A 12829-nucleotide genomic window follows, 5' to 3' on the forward strand; every position below is an offset into this window, starting at 1 on the left:
GCAGAATGGTGTTGCGATTTTTAGTTTCAGGAATTTTACCTGGATCAGGAAGATGAGGAAAACAGATGGGAAGAAAAGCATGTAGATGGCTATGAGGATCAGGTGTACATGTAGCTTGGGAAAGGATTAGTAGAATCAGGAGTGTGAGGGCCATGTGGGAAGGAAGGATTAGATTGATCTTAGAGCAGGTGAAAGAGTTGGCACAACATGGTAGACCGAAGGGCCTTACTGTGCGATGTTCTATGTGAGGACTCTGTCAGGACCTTGTGTGTGTGGAACATTGCAGGGGTGAAGACCAAGGGAAAGGACTAACAGATCAACTTGTTCCCGAGTGTGATACCTCATGTCGGACATGGAAGGTTTGTACCTGAGCTTCGGAAGTCCCAAGCTGCCCATCGGTCTGGCAAGAAGTTGGTGTTGTATTCCAGACTCAGATTCACAGCTATCACTTCCAATCCACTTGCCACCAGATCCATTCCATAGTTCAGTTTTCCTAAAAATCCAAAAGGCATTCAGTTTTTCCAATTAATTACCAGATCGGAGATCTATTTTCCTTTGACCTCGTCAGAAGGAAAAACAATTTGAAAAGTTGCTTAATGGGAAGTGCCTATTTCACATAGGAAGAATATAATTATTCTTCATATATGAGGCAAGGCTCGGACCAGTGCTGTGGGAGCCATCCCCAGAGGTGTCCCTGGTGAGTCCAGTCTGGCCTTCAGCAACTTCCACAGACTGGACAGTGATCAGAGGTAGTTCCACCTCAGTCTGAGGTCACTTGTGTCCTGGTGAGATCTTTTATCTCACCCATGTGTAACTCAATCCTCCTTTCCAAACTAAGCTTTGAACTTTACAGACTCAACTGATATGACTGAAAAAACAGATTGTCAAAAGTAGATGCAAGTAATTTGACCTGGTCTTACCTATCACCTGCCAGCTTGCACTCCTTCCCCCTCCCCACCTCCTTTCTCTGACTTTTGCCGCGTTCCTTTCCAGTCCTGATGAAGGGTGTCAGCCCAAAACCTTTTACTGTTTGTTCCTCTCCATGGATGCTGCCTGACTTGCTGAGTTCCTCCAGCATTTTGTGTGTGTTGCTCATATAAGACATAAAATAATCTTCAAGCATGTTGAAAGTAGCCTGACTGGTTGCATTATGGCCCGATATGGCTATTCCTGCACACGGGAATGTGAAAGGCTATGGGAATAGCGGGCACAGCCTGATCTATCACAGGCACATCCCTCCCTCCCACTGACATCATGTACAGGTGCAGCTGCCTCAAGGAGGCTGGATCTATTCTAAAGGATCCCTACCATCCAGGTCATGCCCTCTTCTCACTGCTACCATTGGGCAGGAGGTACTGAAGACTCAAGCCCCACACCAGGGGGTTCAGCAACAGCTATCTTCCCACAACTATCAGTTTCTTGAACTGACCTGCACAATCCTAACCCAGCCTCTGAAACAGAAGTACAGACCTCCCTCTGCACTACCCTGGAATTCCCTCTGGGGTTTTTTTTCCATTAACGTCTCGCTTTGCAGTTTTATTTTTCTCCATTCTCTCTCGTATAAGTACAGTCCATATTCTGTGCATGTCTGTGCCTACAAGCATGTTCTCATTCTACTTGTATCTTATTGCGCTTGGGCACATGACAATAAAATTAATTTGAAAGCTGATATGACAGGAAAAGACACATTAATGTGGCACCCCAGGATGTCTTGGAGCTCCCTGTTGGTGGTGGACTGCTATGGAACTGCGGCAAGTATACAATATATTAGGCAGGAATGGAAAAAATTACCATGTTGAATTGAGGTGTAAAATTGTTAATTTTGTTGTAGTTTAACTTTCCTATGCTTGGCGAGGAGGATTAGGCCATTTGGCCCATCGAGCCTGCTCCGCCATTCCATCATGGCTGATTTATTATCCTTCTCAATCCCATTCCCCTGTTTCTCCCCATTGATACCTTTTCTGATCAAGGACCTATCAACCTCCACTTTAAATATACCCATTGACTTGGCCTCCACAGATTCACCATCCTCTGGCTAAAGAAAATCCTCTTCATCTCTTTTCAAAAGGGATGTCCTTCTACTCTGAGGCTGTGCTCCCTGGTCTAGACTCCTGCACCTTAGGAAACACTCTTCCATCCACTCTATCTAGGCCTTTCAATATTTGGTAGGTTTCAATGAAAACCTCCCTCATTCTGCTAAACTCCACCTACATCCACGTAATCGTTCAGTGAATTTCCCATAAATTATAATATGATTGCTTCTGTATTTTTCTAGAAACATCTGAGTTTTCAGTATCAGATGTCGTGCCTCTTAAATCTGGTTATTTTAAAGGTTAATTGCTCTCTCTGAAATTTTGTGTTATCTCTAGCCTGAGTATGAGATGACCACAAGTGCTTTTCCTTTGCCTTTTCTGTGTTCTCTCAAATCCTTCTTGTTCATTTTCTACACTTGTAATACTTATGAAACAATAGTCAGCAATAAGTTTTAATCATTCTTGACTTTCAAAGAACCTCTGGGTCTCAAAAGTGTCAGGATCCAATAGCTATCTGGAAAAGCCACCCAGCCGTGCTCATGACTCTGCTGAAGGCAGTAGCCAGGTTGGACAGAGCCGAGGGGTGGTCATGGTGGAACAGCAACGTACCCTGGGGAAGGGTCCACCACCAGGTCTGGCATTCCAGGGGTTGTCCCAAGTTTTGGGGTTGCTGCAACTTCGGGATCCAGGATAAAGAGCTCATCGTGAGCTACCTCTGTCACAAAGTGGAGATGCTCCTGAAGAGAAAGGGAATGCTGTTAATATTTTAAAAGAGCTGACGAGTAATTCTGAACTTGGTATATAGTTAATGTATGGAGAGGCGTGATAACGTAGCCATTAGCGCGAAGCTTTACAGCATCGTATTTCAGGTTCAATTCCTTCTACTGTCTGCAAAGAGTTTGTACATTCTCCCTGTGACTGTATGGGTTAATGGGTAATCTCCCATATTCCAAAGACGTACTGGTTAGGTTAGTGAGTTGTGGGCATGTTCCATTGGTGGCAGAAGCGTGACAAAACTTGTAATCCTCAGATTGTGTTAGCCATTGACACAAATGATGCATTTCACTGTACAGTCACAAGGGATTCTGCAGATGTTGGAAATCCAGAGCAGCACACACAAAACGCTGGAGGAACTCAGCAGGTCAGGCAGCATCCATGGAGAGTAATAAATAGTTGACATTTTGGGATGAGACCCTTCATCGCAGTCCTGATGAAGGGTCTCAGCCTGAAACATTGACTGTTTATTCCTCTCTGTAGATACTACCTGGCCTACTGAGTTCCTCCAGAATTTTGTGTGCATTTACCTGTACATTTCAATGTACATGTGACAAATAAAGCTAATCTTTAATTTTCTTTTGGGGCCTGAATCAGGTAGCCACTCCCCACCCATCAAAATCAGCTGTCAGGTTTATAAGCCAACACACACTTGTTCAGTGCGCTGTAGGCAGTGTTACACTGCCCATTGTTGGAGAAGCCACAGTTAGTGGCCGGGTTGAAGCCTTCAATGGTGACATGAACCTCATTCCTAATTCGAGCTCACCCCCGCCCCCGGTCTCCAGCCCCTGCCCCTGGATTTAAGTCTAGATGCAGGCATTCCAGGTCTCTTTACTTGACCACTGAGAAGGTCTTGTTCTTTGGAGTCAGTGAGGGTCTTTCTGTAGATTGCACCACCCTCACCAGTGTCAATGGGGTTTCACGCAGTGAGTGTGGGCTAATGTGAGAGAGGTACCCTTGCATCTAAATCCTAGGAACTCCTCCACATAATGATACTGAGCCACTGTCCACCAGCTCTAACCTTGGCTAATATACGTAGGCATTTACAAGTACACTGACTTTAGGGAGATTATTCTGCTTCAACCCACACTTAAGGATGAGTTTACTGTTTAATCTCCACAAGGAGTTCGCACTGTCGATAATCACTCTCTGAGTGCTGGATCCTCCTTACCAAGGAGTAGATACTTCCAGCTACTGAAGTAGTTTAACCACAGTGATTTTTTTTTTATTTTTAGTGATAAACGTTTAATTTAGCTGAATAATTCTTGACCTAGACTTGAAACTCACAGAAAATTTCTAACTTACAAGAGATTTTCAAATGACAAAAGATGTCTAAACTACAGAAGATTTCCAAACACAGGTAATATTCTTACAAACTAAAAGGATATACAAACAACTTTCAAACTAACAAGTTGTCCATCACAGAAACCGAAGGCTGAGGACTTCTTTCTGCAGCCCATGTTTCTGTCATTCCACCCTCTCATTCCTAACAATCCCAGGTGTTTTCTAACATTTCTACTGTTGGAAAAATGGCGCTAAATGCCGACTCCTTTGCTTACATCTTCAGAATTAGCTTTATTTCTATCTTCAATATCTCTATTCTTCCCTTTCAGGGTTCTTTTAAAGACCCTGACCTGGAGTTACATGTTGACTTTGGTTCTTTGCGGGAATGGGACCCACTCTCGCAGTTTCACAATGGACCATTATCTGACAGACCAAGAGCGCGGCCTAAGAGTTCGACTTGCCTTTGGAGCCCTAGGATCTCAGGGCTCTGAAGACAGGCGGATCGAAGGTCGGTGTCCAGACCGGTGTGTTGTGGGAGCTGGAAGATCTCTGGCTGTGTGCCCAGAGACCTGAGATCTTTGGGCACAGAGCTCGGAAAAAGCGACACAACAAACTTTTAACATCATAAACCAATGGACTGTTTATTATGTCTCCCCTGTCACTGTGAAATGGAGACACTGCTTTCGCCCTTATTAGGGAGAGAGAGAACCTGTGGTATGTTGAATAGGGGGTGAAACGCAAAGTCTTTGGGGTAACCGCAAGTCTGTGTCTTTGCCGTTGCTTACTCACGCTTGAGTGCTCGGTGGTGGTGCCGATGCTTTTTTTTGCTGGTGGGGGGAGGGAGGTTCGGTGCTCGCTGCCACTTATGCACGGGAGGGTGGGGAGCTGGGGGAACTTCGGGATTCTGACATTTAACTGTCGTTCATTCTTTGGGGGTACTCCTCTGTTTTTGTGGATGGTTGCGAAGAAAAATTATTTCAGGATGTATATTGTATACATTTCTCTGACATTAAATGTACCTTTGAACCTTTGTTTTGCTACTAGTTGACATCATCTGCATGTGATGTTTTTCCAGTACATTTGTCAGGTCAGGGGAATGCAATGTTTAAATAAACTAAAGTAGACCCCACTGTTCCTACTGATGTTCCATGGTCTTTGAGAACCTCACTACTCACGTGTTTATGACAAGAGACTGAGCAAAGAGTATTGGTTAGAAGTTTAACTTGATCAAAAATGATTCTTTGATCTTTGAAAGGTGAGGTTGCTGTGCTGGAAAGCTGAGGTTAGCAATAAGCCCCGTGTGCCCTGGAAAGTGAATATCCATCATATCCACTAGCAATGAGCTGCCAAGTGTTTTCCTGCTGTTAGCGCGGTCCTGAAGGGCTGAGGCTGGGCTTAGCAGGTATCACGGTGCGCAAGGCTTTGTTGCTCTTCTGATTGAACTTGTGTGAATGTCATTCTTCATGCTCCACAAATGCATCTCATGGACAGGGGCACCAACACACTACAATGGGATTCTCCAATCCCTGTGTAAACCCAACACATTGATGCAATTACAAAGAAGGCATGGTAGTGGCTCTACTTTGTTAGGAGTATAAAGAGATTTGGTATATCAAAGACTCTTGTAAATTTCTACAGATCTATGGTAGAGAGCCTTCTAATTGCCTCAAACAGAGCCTCCAACACACAGGACCACAAGAAGCTGCAGAGGTTTGTAGATTCAGCCAGCTCCATCACAGGAACAACCCTCCAGACCATTGAGACATCTTCAACAGGCGGTACCTCATCCATCATTAAGGAACCTCACCATCTGGGACACGTCCTCTTCTCATTATATCAGGGTGGAGGTAGAGGAGCCTGGAGAACTACACTCAATATTTTAGGAACAGCCTCTTCCCCTCAACCAGCAGGGGAACAGTCCATGAACCCATGAGCACTACCTCATTGTTCCCCTTTGCACTATTTATTTTTTTGTAGTTTATAGTAATTTTTTATGTGTTGCACTGTACGCCTGCCACAAAACACAAATTTCACAAAATACTGTATCTCAGTGCTAATAAATCTGAGACTGATACTTACTAATTCATCACTTCCCATGCTCCTGCACCCAAGCCACCCCACTCACTGCTGGTCCTGTCAAGCTGGACATCCTACTGTCTTCATCACCCCAGTTACTCACTTGAGATATGTGAGTCGACAGACAAAATCTGTTGCACTTGTGACACAGAAGAATAGTGTCCGAATCGTTCAATTTAACATCAATTCAATTTAAACATTGTCTCGTTTTTACTGTGTACTGTACCAGCAGTTATGGTCGAAATGACAATAAAAGTGACTTGACTTGACAGAGAATGTGTACAGTCAACATATTACACTTCACGGACATGCACGATCCAGAAGGGGAAGCCCCATAGACCATTAGAAGCTCAAAGCCCCTGCCACACACGATCAGTAGCAAAAGTATCACCCCTCCCTTCCACCTTGCTCCAGCAGAAGCATCAACCCCCACCATCCACCATGCAAGCCATAAAAAACCTACAGCCATCATGATCCAGATTCTACCAAAAACTACTGTCCATCCCAACTCTCTGACATCTCAGACACACTCTCTTTCTCACTAATGAGGGACAGAGAGATACTGTTCCTGCCACAGGCAAGTAGATTAACAGCTCACCGTTTTGATGTCACAATCTGCATTTGAGTTCCCCCTGACTTGAGGGCCTTCTTTTGACAGTAGCGCACACCGCTGTCTCGACGTTTCAGTCTTCCTGCGACACTGACGAGGATTCAGGTCGTCCACCGGGCTGCACCTTGAAGGCGCACATCTTCCAGGCTGTACCTGGGCCGCTCGGCGAGTACCCACCACCGCGAAGAAACGTAGTCTGAGTCTAGCTGTAGATCACGGACTCTGACAAGACCCCAGCCACCTTGAATGGGCACGTGGCTGGCAGGAATTCCACCAGAGGGATTGCCCCTTCTGAGGGGGGGAATTGCAAGAGCACGAACCACAGGACAAGAGATACGTCTGTGGGAGACTCGAAGCGTAGACTGGGCTGAGAAGGTGGGAATGTTTAAGATTGTCATTGAGCACATGATTGATTTTGGACACTGTGGTTATGTGAGGAAATAATGTCTCCAGGGCATCTGAATCACAGTCAGCTTTATTATCACAGTCTGTCATGAAATCTGTTATTTTGTGGCAGCAGACATAAAATATTACCATAAGTCACAATAAGAGATATAAAAATAAATCATTAGGGAAAAAAAGAGAACAATATTCTGAGGTGGTGTTCATGGACTATTCAGAAATCTGAAGGTGGAGGGGAAGAAGCTGTTCCTGAAATGTTGAATGAGGGTCTTCAGGCTTCTGTAGAAAGGGTAGAAATGAGAAGAGGGCATGTCCTGGATGGTGAGGGCCATGAATGATGCATGCTGCCTTTGGAAAATGTCCATGTTGATGGGGAGGCTAGTGCCCGTGATGGAGCTGGCTGAGCAATGCCCCCCCCCCCACCACCTTTCCTTATCTCCACAGCCCAGATCCATCTCCTCCGCAGATAGAGTCATTGAATAACCCAGCATGGAAACCAACCCTTCAGCCCAACTCGTACATGCTGATCAAGTTGCCTACCTCAACTAGTCTCACTTGCCTGCATTTGGCTTGTAACTCCTGCACCTTTCCTATCTGTATACCAAAGACCTCCCCACCATCAAGTACATCTTCGCCAGGCAGCACCCATCAATGAAGCCCTAACCACTCTTCTAATTACTACCATGAGGGAGGAGGTAGAGGAGTGGGAAGACCCACACTCACCATTTTTGGAACGGCTTCTTCCCGTCCACCATCAGATATCTAGTCGGCCCATGAAACAAAGAACACTACCTCACTATTCCTCTCTTGCACTACTTATTTATTTATTGCAATTTAAAATAATTTTCTATGTACTGCTGTGCAAAACGACAAATTCCCTGATGTGCAGTATGTTTCTGATACAAGCCTGATTCCGATTCTGCATTCATACCCTTCTATTTACTTTCCTGTTCTTTCCTCACCTACCAGCTGTAGGATGTCAGATTGTTTGAAAGCCACTTCTGGCTGCCCGCCTGCCTCTGCCAGGTTTTCTGTGCTGTCTCCCCGCAGGCGTGGGACAAGACTGATGAGAGAGATTGGCATTCAATGTCAGATAGCGAGGTGCTACAGAACGATGACACTGCGTCCCTGTGGTAACAATGGGAGTGAGAGTGTGAAGAAGGGACGTGTGTGTGTGTGTGTCTGGGCATGTAGACAGGTCAAGCAGCATAGCAGTGATGTTTTAGAGATAACGGAGCCATCAGAGTGTAGGTGAACACCACATTGACCTTTGATAAGGAGTATTGGAACACACCCCTGCTGTTCACCTCTCTGGTAAGCTCCTGCTAAAGAAACTCTCGGCTTCCCATTAGCTGGGAAAATGACGAATCATCATTGCTACCCTTCTCCACCCACACACTGACATCCAGTAAACGTGTGGCAGAAATATTCTGGGTCTTCATCCAGTTCCTCAGCATGCCCTATCCCACCACCCTCCACTCCACCAAAACTTACCCAACACCAAACTATACCTGGCTTATCACGAAATTGAAATGCAGCCTTTAACCTCCATTTCTCACAGATCTCCTCACCCCTCCGGCTTTAACACCATCCTTCTGATGAGCCACTTTGTCATGGCATTTCTCCTTCTGCTAGGCTAGTTAGTTTCTCCCCACACCTTGTTTGGCACAATGGCTGGCTGCCTTGCCGCTTCTTTAGCCTTTGTCTGTTTTATGATGCTGGGTTGTTAGCTCAATGCTCAATCCAACATGGATGGAAGGCGTGCAAGGAGGCAGCCAGATTCGAACCTGGAACCTCTTGTTCAGATACCACCACGTTCCCAGCACAGACCCTCCCTTTTGTGCAATGTTTTCTAGAACCAAAGGTACATAAATACAACAAGTGCAAACAGGGGCTAAGCTGTTGTACACAGGTCCTTGACCACCAGGCACGAGCTATGTTCAACGATCCAAACTGCCAAGTACAAACATTTTCCCAAATGGATACTACCCACCTGAAAACTCACTTTTTCCCAAAAGACACTTCTGGAAATTATTATAGGACTATTAAAACAAAAACTTTATGCCATCTTAAAAGGTTCTCACCTCAGGCTGTTGATCTGATCAACCATTCTCGTCAGTCCTCCTTTCAGTCCTTTGTCTATTAACTCTGTCACTGCACTACTCTGTAAACACTTTAAGCTACTATTTATAATGCTGTTTACATTGTAAATACATGCTGGTATTTATGTATATTTTATTCCATAACTTTACTTTACCCTCTAACTTCACTTTTTATATAATTCTTTATTCTTTATTATTTGTTTAAAGTTGTTTTTTGTTTCATGTCATACTCTGAACTACACACCACAAGAAAATGCTCATACATATCAACGTATACGGCGAATAAAGCTGATCCTTGATGCTTATAAAGTTATTTCTTCCTACCCTGATGGGCGAGGTGAGATTGCTTTGAATGATAAGGATTCACATTGTCCTACCTGGGCTCTGTCAATGCGGTAGAATCGATCCAAAGAAGTTGCTGCAGAGATAAAGAGACACAGAAGGTTAAGCTGAGGCCACAGGGATAGAAGTGACTTCGCTCTAGGAGAATGGGGGCAGCTTTACAAGTGAGTGAGGTTAAGACAAAGGAGCAGAAGGACAATAACCATTGGAAAGCAGTTTTGGGGTTAGTGATGTTCTCACCTGGATGCTGGGATACAGTACTAAATAGAGCACGGCAGTGAGTGTTGATAGCTACACTAGCTGAAGACCTGAATTATGTGGAAAGGTTGAATAGTTTGGGACTTCATTCCCTAGAGTGTAAGAGAAGGAGGGGAGATTTGATAGACGTGTACAAAATTATGAGGGGTATAGATAGGGTAAATGCAAGTAGGCTTTTACCACTGAGCTTGGGTGAGACTAGAACTAGAGGTCATGGTTTAATGGTGAAAGGGGGAGCTTCTTCACTCAGAGAGTGGTGTGAGGGTGGACGAGCTGCCAGTAGAAGTGGTAAATGCAGGTTCAATTTCAACACTTACAGCCGATTTGGATAGACACATGGCTGGGAGGGGTATGGAGGGCTAAGGTTCAGGTGCAGCTCGATGGGACTGGGCAGAATAATAGTTTGGTACCATTTAGATGGGCCAAAGTGCCCAACTCTGAGCTGTAGTGTTCTATGACTGTGTCACTGTAATCCTCAGGAGCAGATTAATATTGAAAACAGCACAGAGGCAAAATAATGTAAACATTCATTATGCCAGTTCAAAGCCAACTTGTAAATAAGTATGTTGCTGCTGGTTAATGTATAGGACCTTCCTTGGTTGTAGGGCACTTACAGACAGAATGACGAAAAAGTAACATTTCTAATAATGAACATTTGCAGGTACTCACAGTCGAGGAAGCACCATTTGGAAGAAAGATTCTGAGAAGACAACATCTGCCGCTGGGAAGACTCACTGTCCTGAAAATGAAGAACAATGGCACATGAGTTAGGATGTACAAACAACAAAGGGACCAGTGGGTTCCACTGTAAATCCCAGAGGTAGGAGCAGTGGGTTCCACTGTAAATCCCAGGGTCAGGAGTGGTGGGTTTCACTGTAGATCCCAGTGGTAGGAGCAGTGGGTTCCACTGTAGATCCCAGTGGTAGGAGTGGTCAGTTCTACTGTAAATCCCAGTGGTAGGAGCAGTGGGTTCCACTGTAGATCCCAGGGTCAGGAGTGGTGGGTTTCACTGTAGATCCCAGTGGTAGGAGCAGTGGGTTCCACTGTAGATCCCAGTGGTAGGAGTGGACAGTTTTACTGTAAATCCCAGTGGTAGGAGCAGTGGGTTCCACTGTAAATCCCAGTGGTAAGAGTGGTCAGTTCTACTGTAAATCCCAGAGGTAGGAGCAGTGGGTTCCACTGTAAATCCCAGTGGTAGGAGTGGTCAGTTCTACTGTAAATCCCAGTGGTAGGAGTGGTCAGTTCTACTGTAAATCCCAGTGTTAGGAGCAGTGGGTTCCACTGTAAATCCCAGTGGTAGGAGTGGTCAGTTCTACTGTAGATCCCAGTGGTAGGAGCAGTGGGTTCCACTGTAAATCCCAGTGGTAGGAGTGGTCAGTTCTACTGTAAATCCCAGTGGTAGGAGTGGTCAGTTCTACTGTAAATCCCAGTGGTAGGAGTAGTGGGTTCCACTGTAGATCCCAGTGGTAGGAGCAGTGGGTTCTACTGTAGATCCCAGTGGTAGGAGTGGACAGTTTTACTGTAAATCCCAGAGGTAGGAGGTCAGGCAGTACCAGTGTTTCAGGCTGGAACCCTCACTGGGATTGGAAACGAAGGGGGCAGAACCCAGAATGAGAAGGTGGGGGGAGGGGAAGGTGATAGGTGAGGAGGAAGGTGGGTGGGTGGATGGTGGGGTGGGGAAATGAAGTGAGATGCTGGGAGGTGATAGGTGGAAGAGGTGAAGGGCTGAAGAAGAAGGAATTTAATAGGAGAGAACAGTGGACCATGGAAGAAAGGGAAGAATGAGGGGAACGAGAGGGAGGTGACGGGCAGGTGAGAAGGGAATGGCTGAGTGGGGAACCAGGATGGGGAATAGAAAAAGAGTGAAGTGGGGAGGAAGAAGTACCAGAATTTGGAGAAATTGATGTTCATGTCCAGGTTAGAAGCGACCCAGTTGCTCCTCCAATGGGAGATTGGCTTCATTCATGGACAGACACGGACGACTTCCCATTCTGACATGGCTGAGTCATGGCCCTTACTTTCTAGTCCTGATAAAGGGTTTTGGCCTGAAATGTTGACTGTTTATTCCCCTCGGTAGACACTGTCTAATCTGCTGAGTTCCTCCAGGATCTTGTGTGTGTTTTGCACTGGCAGCCTGCTCTGTTGTACCAGGTCTGTGGAAACTTTGCTGGGGGTGAGCTCGGAAGCTTAATGAAGAAACAAATAAATAAGGTGCCCATTGACCTGAAGATTCTGCCCATGCTTGAACGGAGCAGAAAATGAGTAGTTGAGAGGAGGTGGGGAAAGGCCAAATCTCCATCCTAAGCAGATGGAAGCCCAGTGGAGAGGGCAGGAGAACAGCAGCACCCTCAACCCAAAAGGCACTTCTTACCACACTTAATTATCACGCAATAAGGCCCATCAGCCCGACTCGCCAATGCTAACTAATTTGCTTATCTAAGCTGGTCCCATTTGCCTGCATTTGTCTCACATCACTCACAATCTTTTCTATCCACATACCTGCCCAAATATATTTTAGACATTGTTCTTTCACTAGCAACTTGTACCTGTACAGTATACTTATTACCCAGCAGGTGAAATGATGCCTCTCTGTTCCCCTTTAAATACCTGCACCACTCTCTCCACTTTACCCGCGCCCTCTGGTTTTGGACTCCACCATTCTGGGGAAAAGACAGCAGCAATCCACCTCATCTACACTCCTCATGATTTTATATGGTTCAAAGTCAAAGTAAATTTATTACCGAATTATGTATATGTCACTATACATATATATCTACTACCCTGAGTTTAGTTTTCTTGCACATACTTAGAGTTGAACAAAGAAATGCAAATGAGTCAATAAAAAACTACACAGACTGACAACCAATGTGCTAAAGACAAACTTTGCAAATACAAAAATATGATAATAATAATTCTTATTATGATTAATGACAAATTTTGGAAAACAC

At 45.1% G+C, this 12829-nt stretch overlaps 1 protein-coding gene across 2 annotated transcripts in view; it reads right to left on the reverse strand.

The window, feature by feature from the left end:
- dgki (diacylglycerol kinase, iota) overlaps positions 1-12829 on the reverse strand; it is a 253553-nt gene that overhangs the window by 21648 nt on the left and 219076 nt on the right. For both annotated transcript variants that reach the window (XM_059977765.1, XM_059977764.1), the window contains 4 exons: positions 10551-10620; positions 9659-9699; positions 2643-2770; positions 368-493 (listed from right to left, as the gene is read on the reverse strand). In XM_059977765.1, coding sequence (XP_059833748.1) covers positions 368-493; positions 2643-2770; positions 9659-9699; positions 10551-10620 — 365 coding nt within the window. The remainder of the gene's footprint in view (positions 1-367; positions 494-2642; positions 2771-9658; positions 9700-10550; positions 10621-12829) is intronic.

Source organism: Hypanus sabinus, chromosome 8, assembly GCF_030144855.1.
Source record: "Hypanus sabinus isolate sHypSab1 chromosome 8, sHypSab1.hap1, whole genome shotgun sequence".
Taxonomy (NCBI): Eukaryota; Metazoa; Chordata; class Chondrichthyes; order Myliobatiformes; family Dasyatidae; genus Hypanus; species Hypanus sabinus.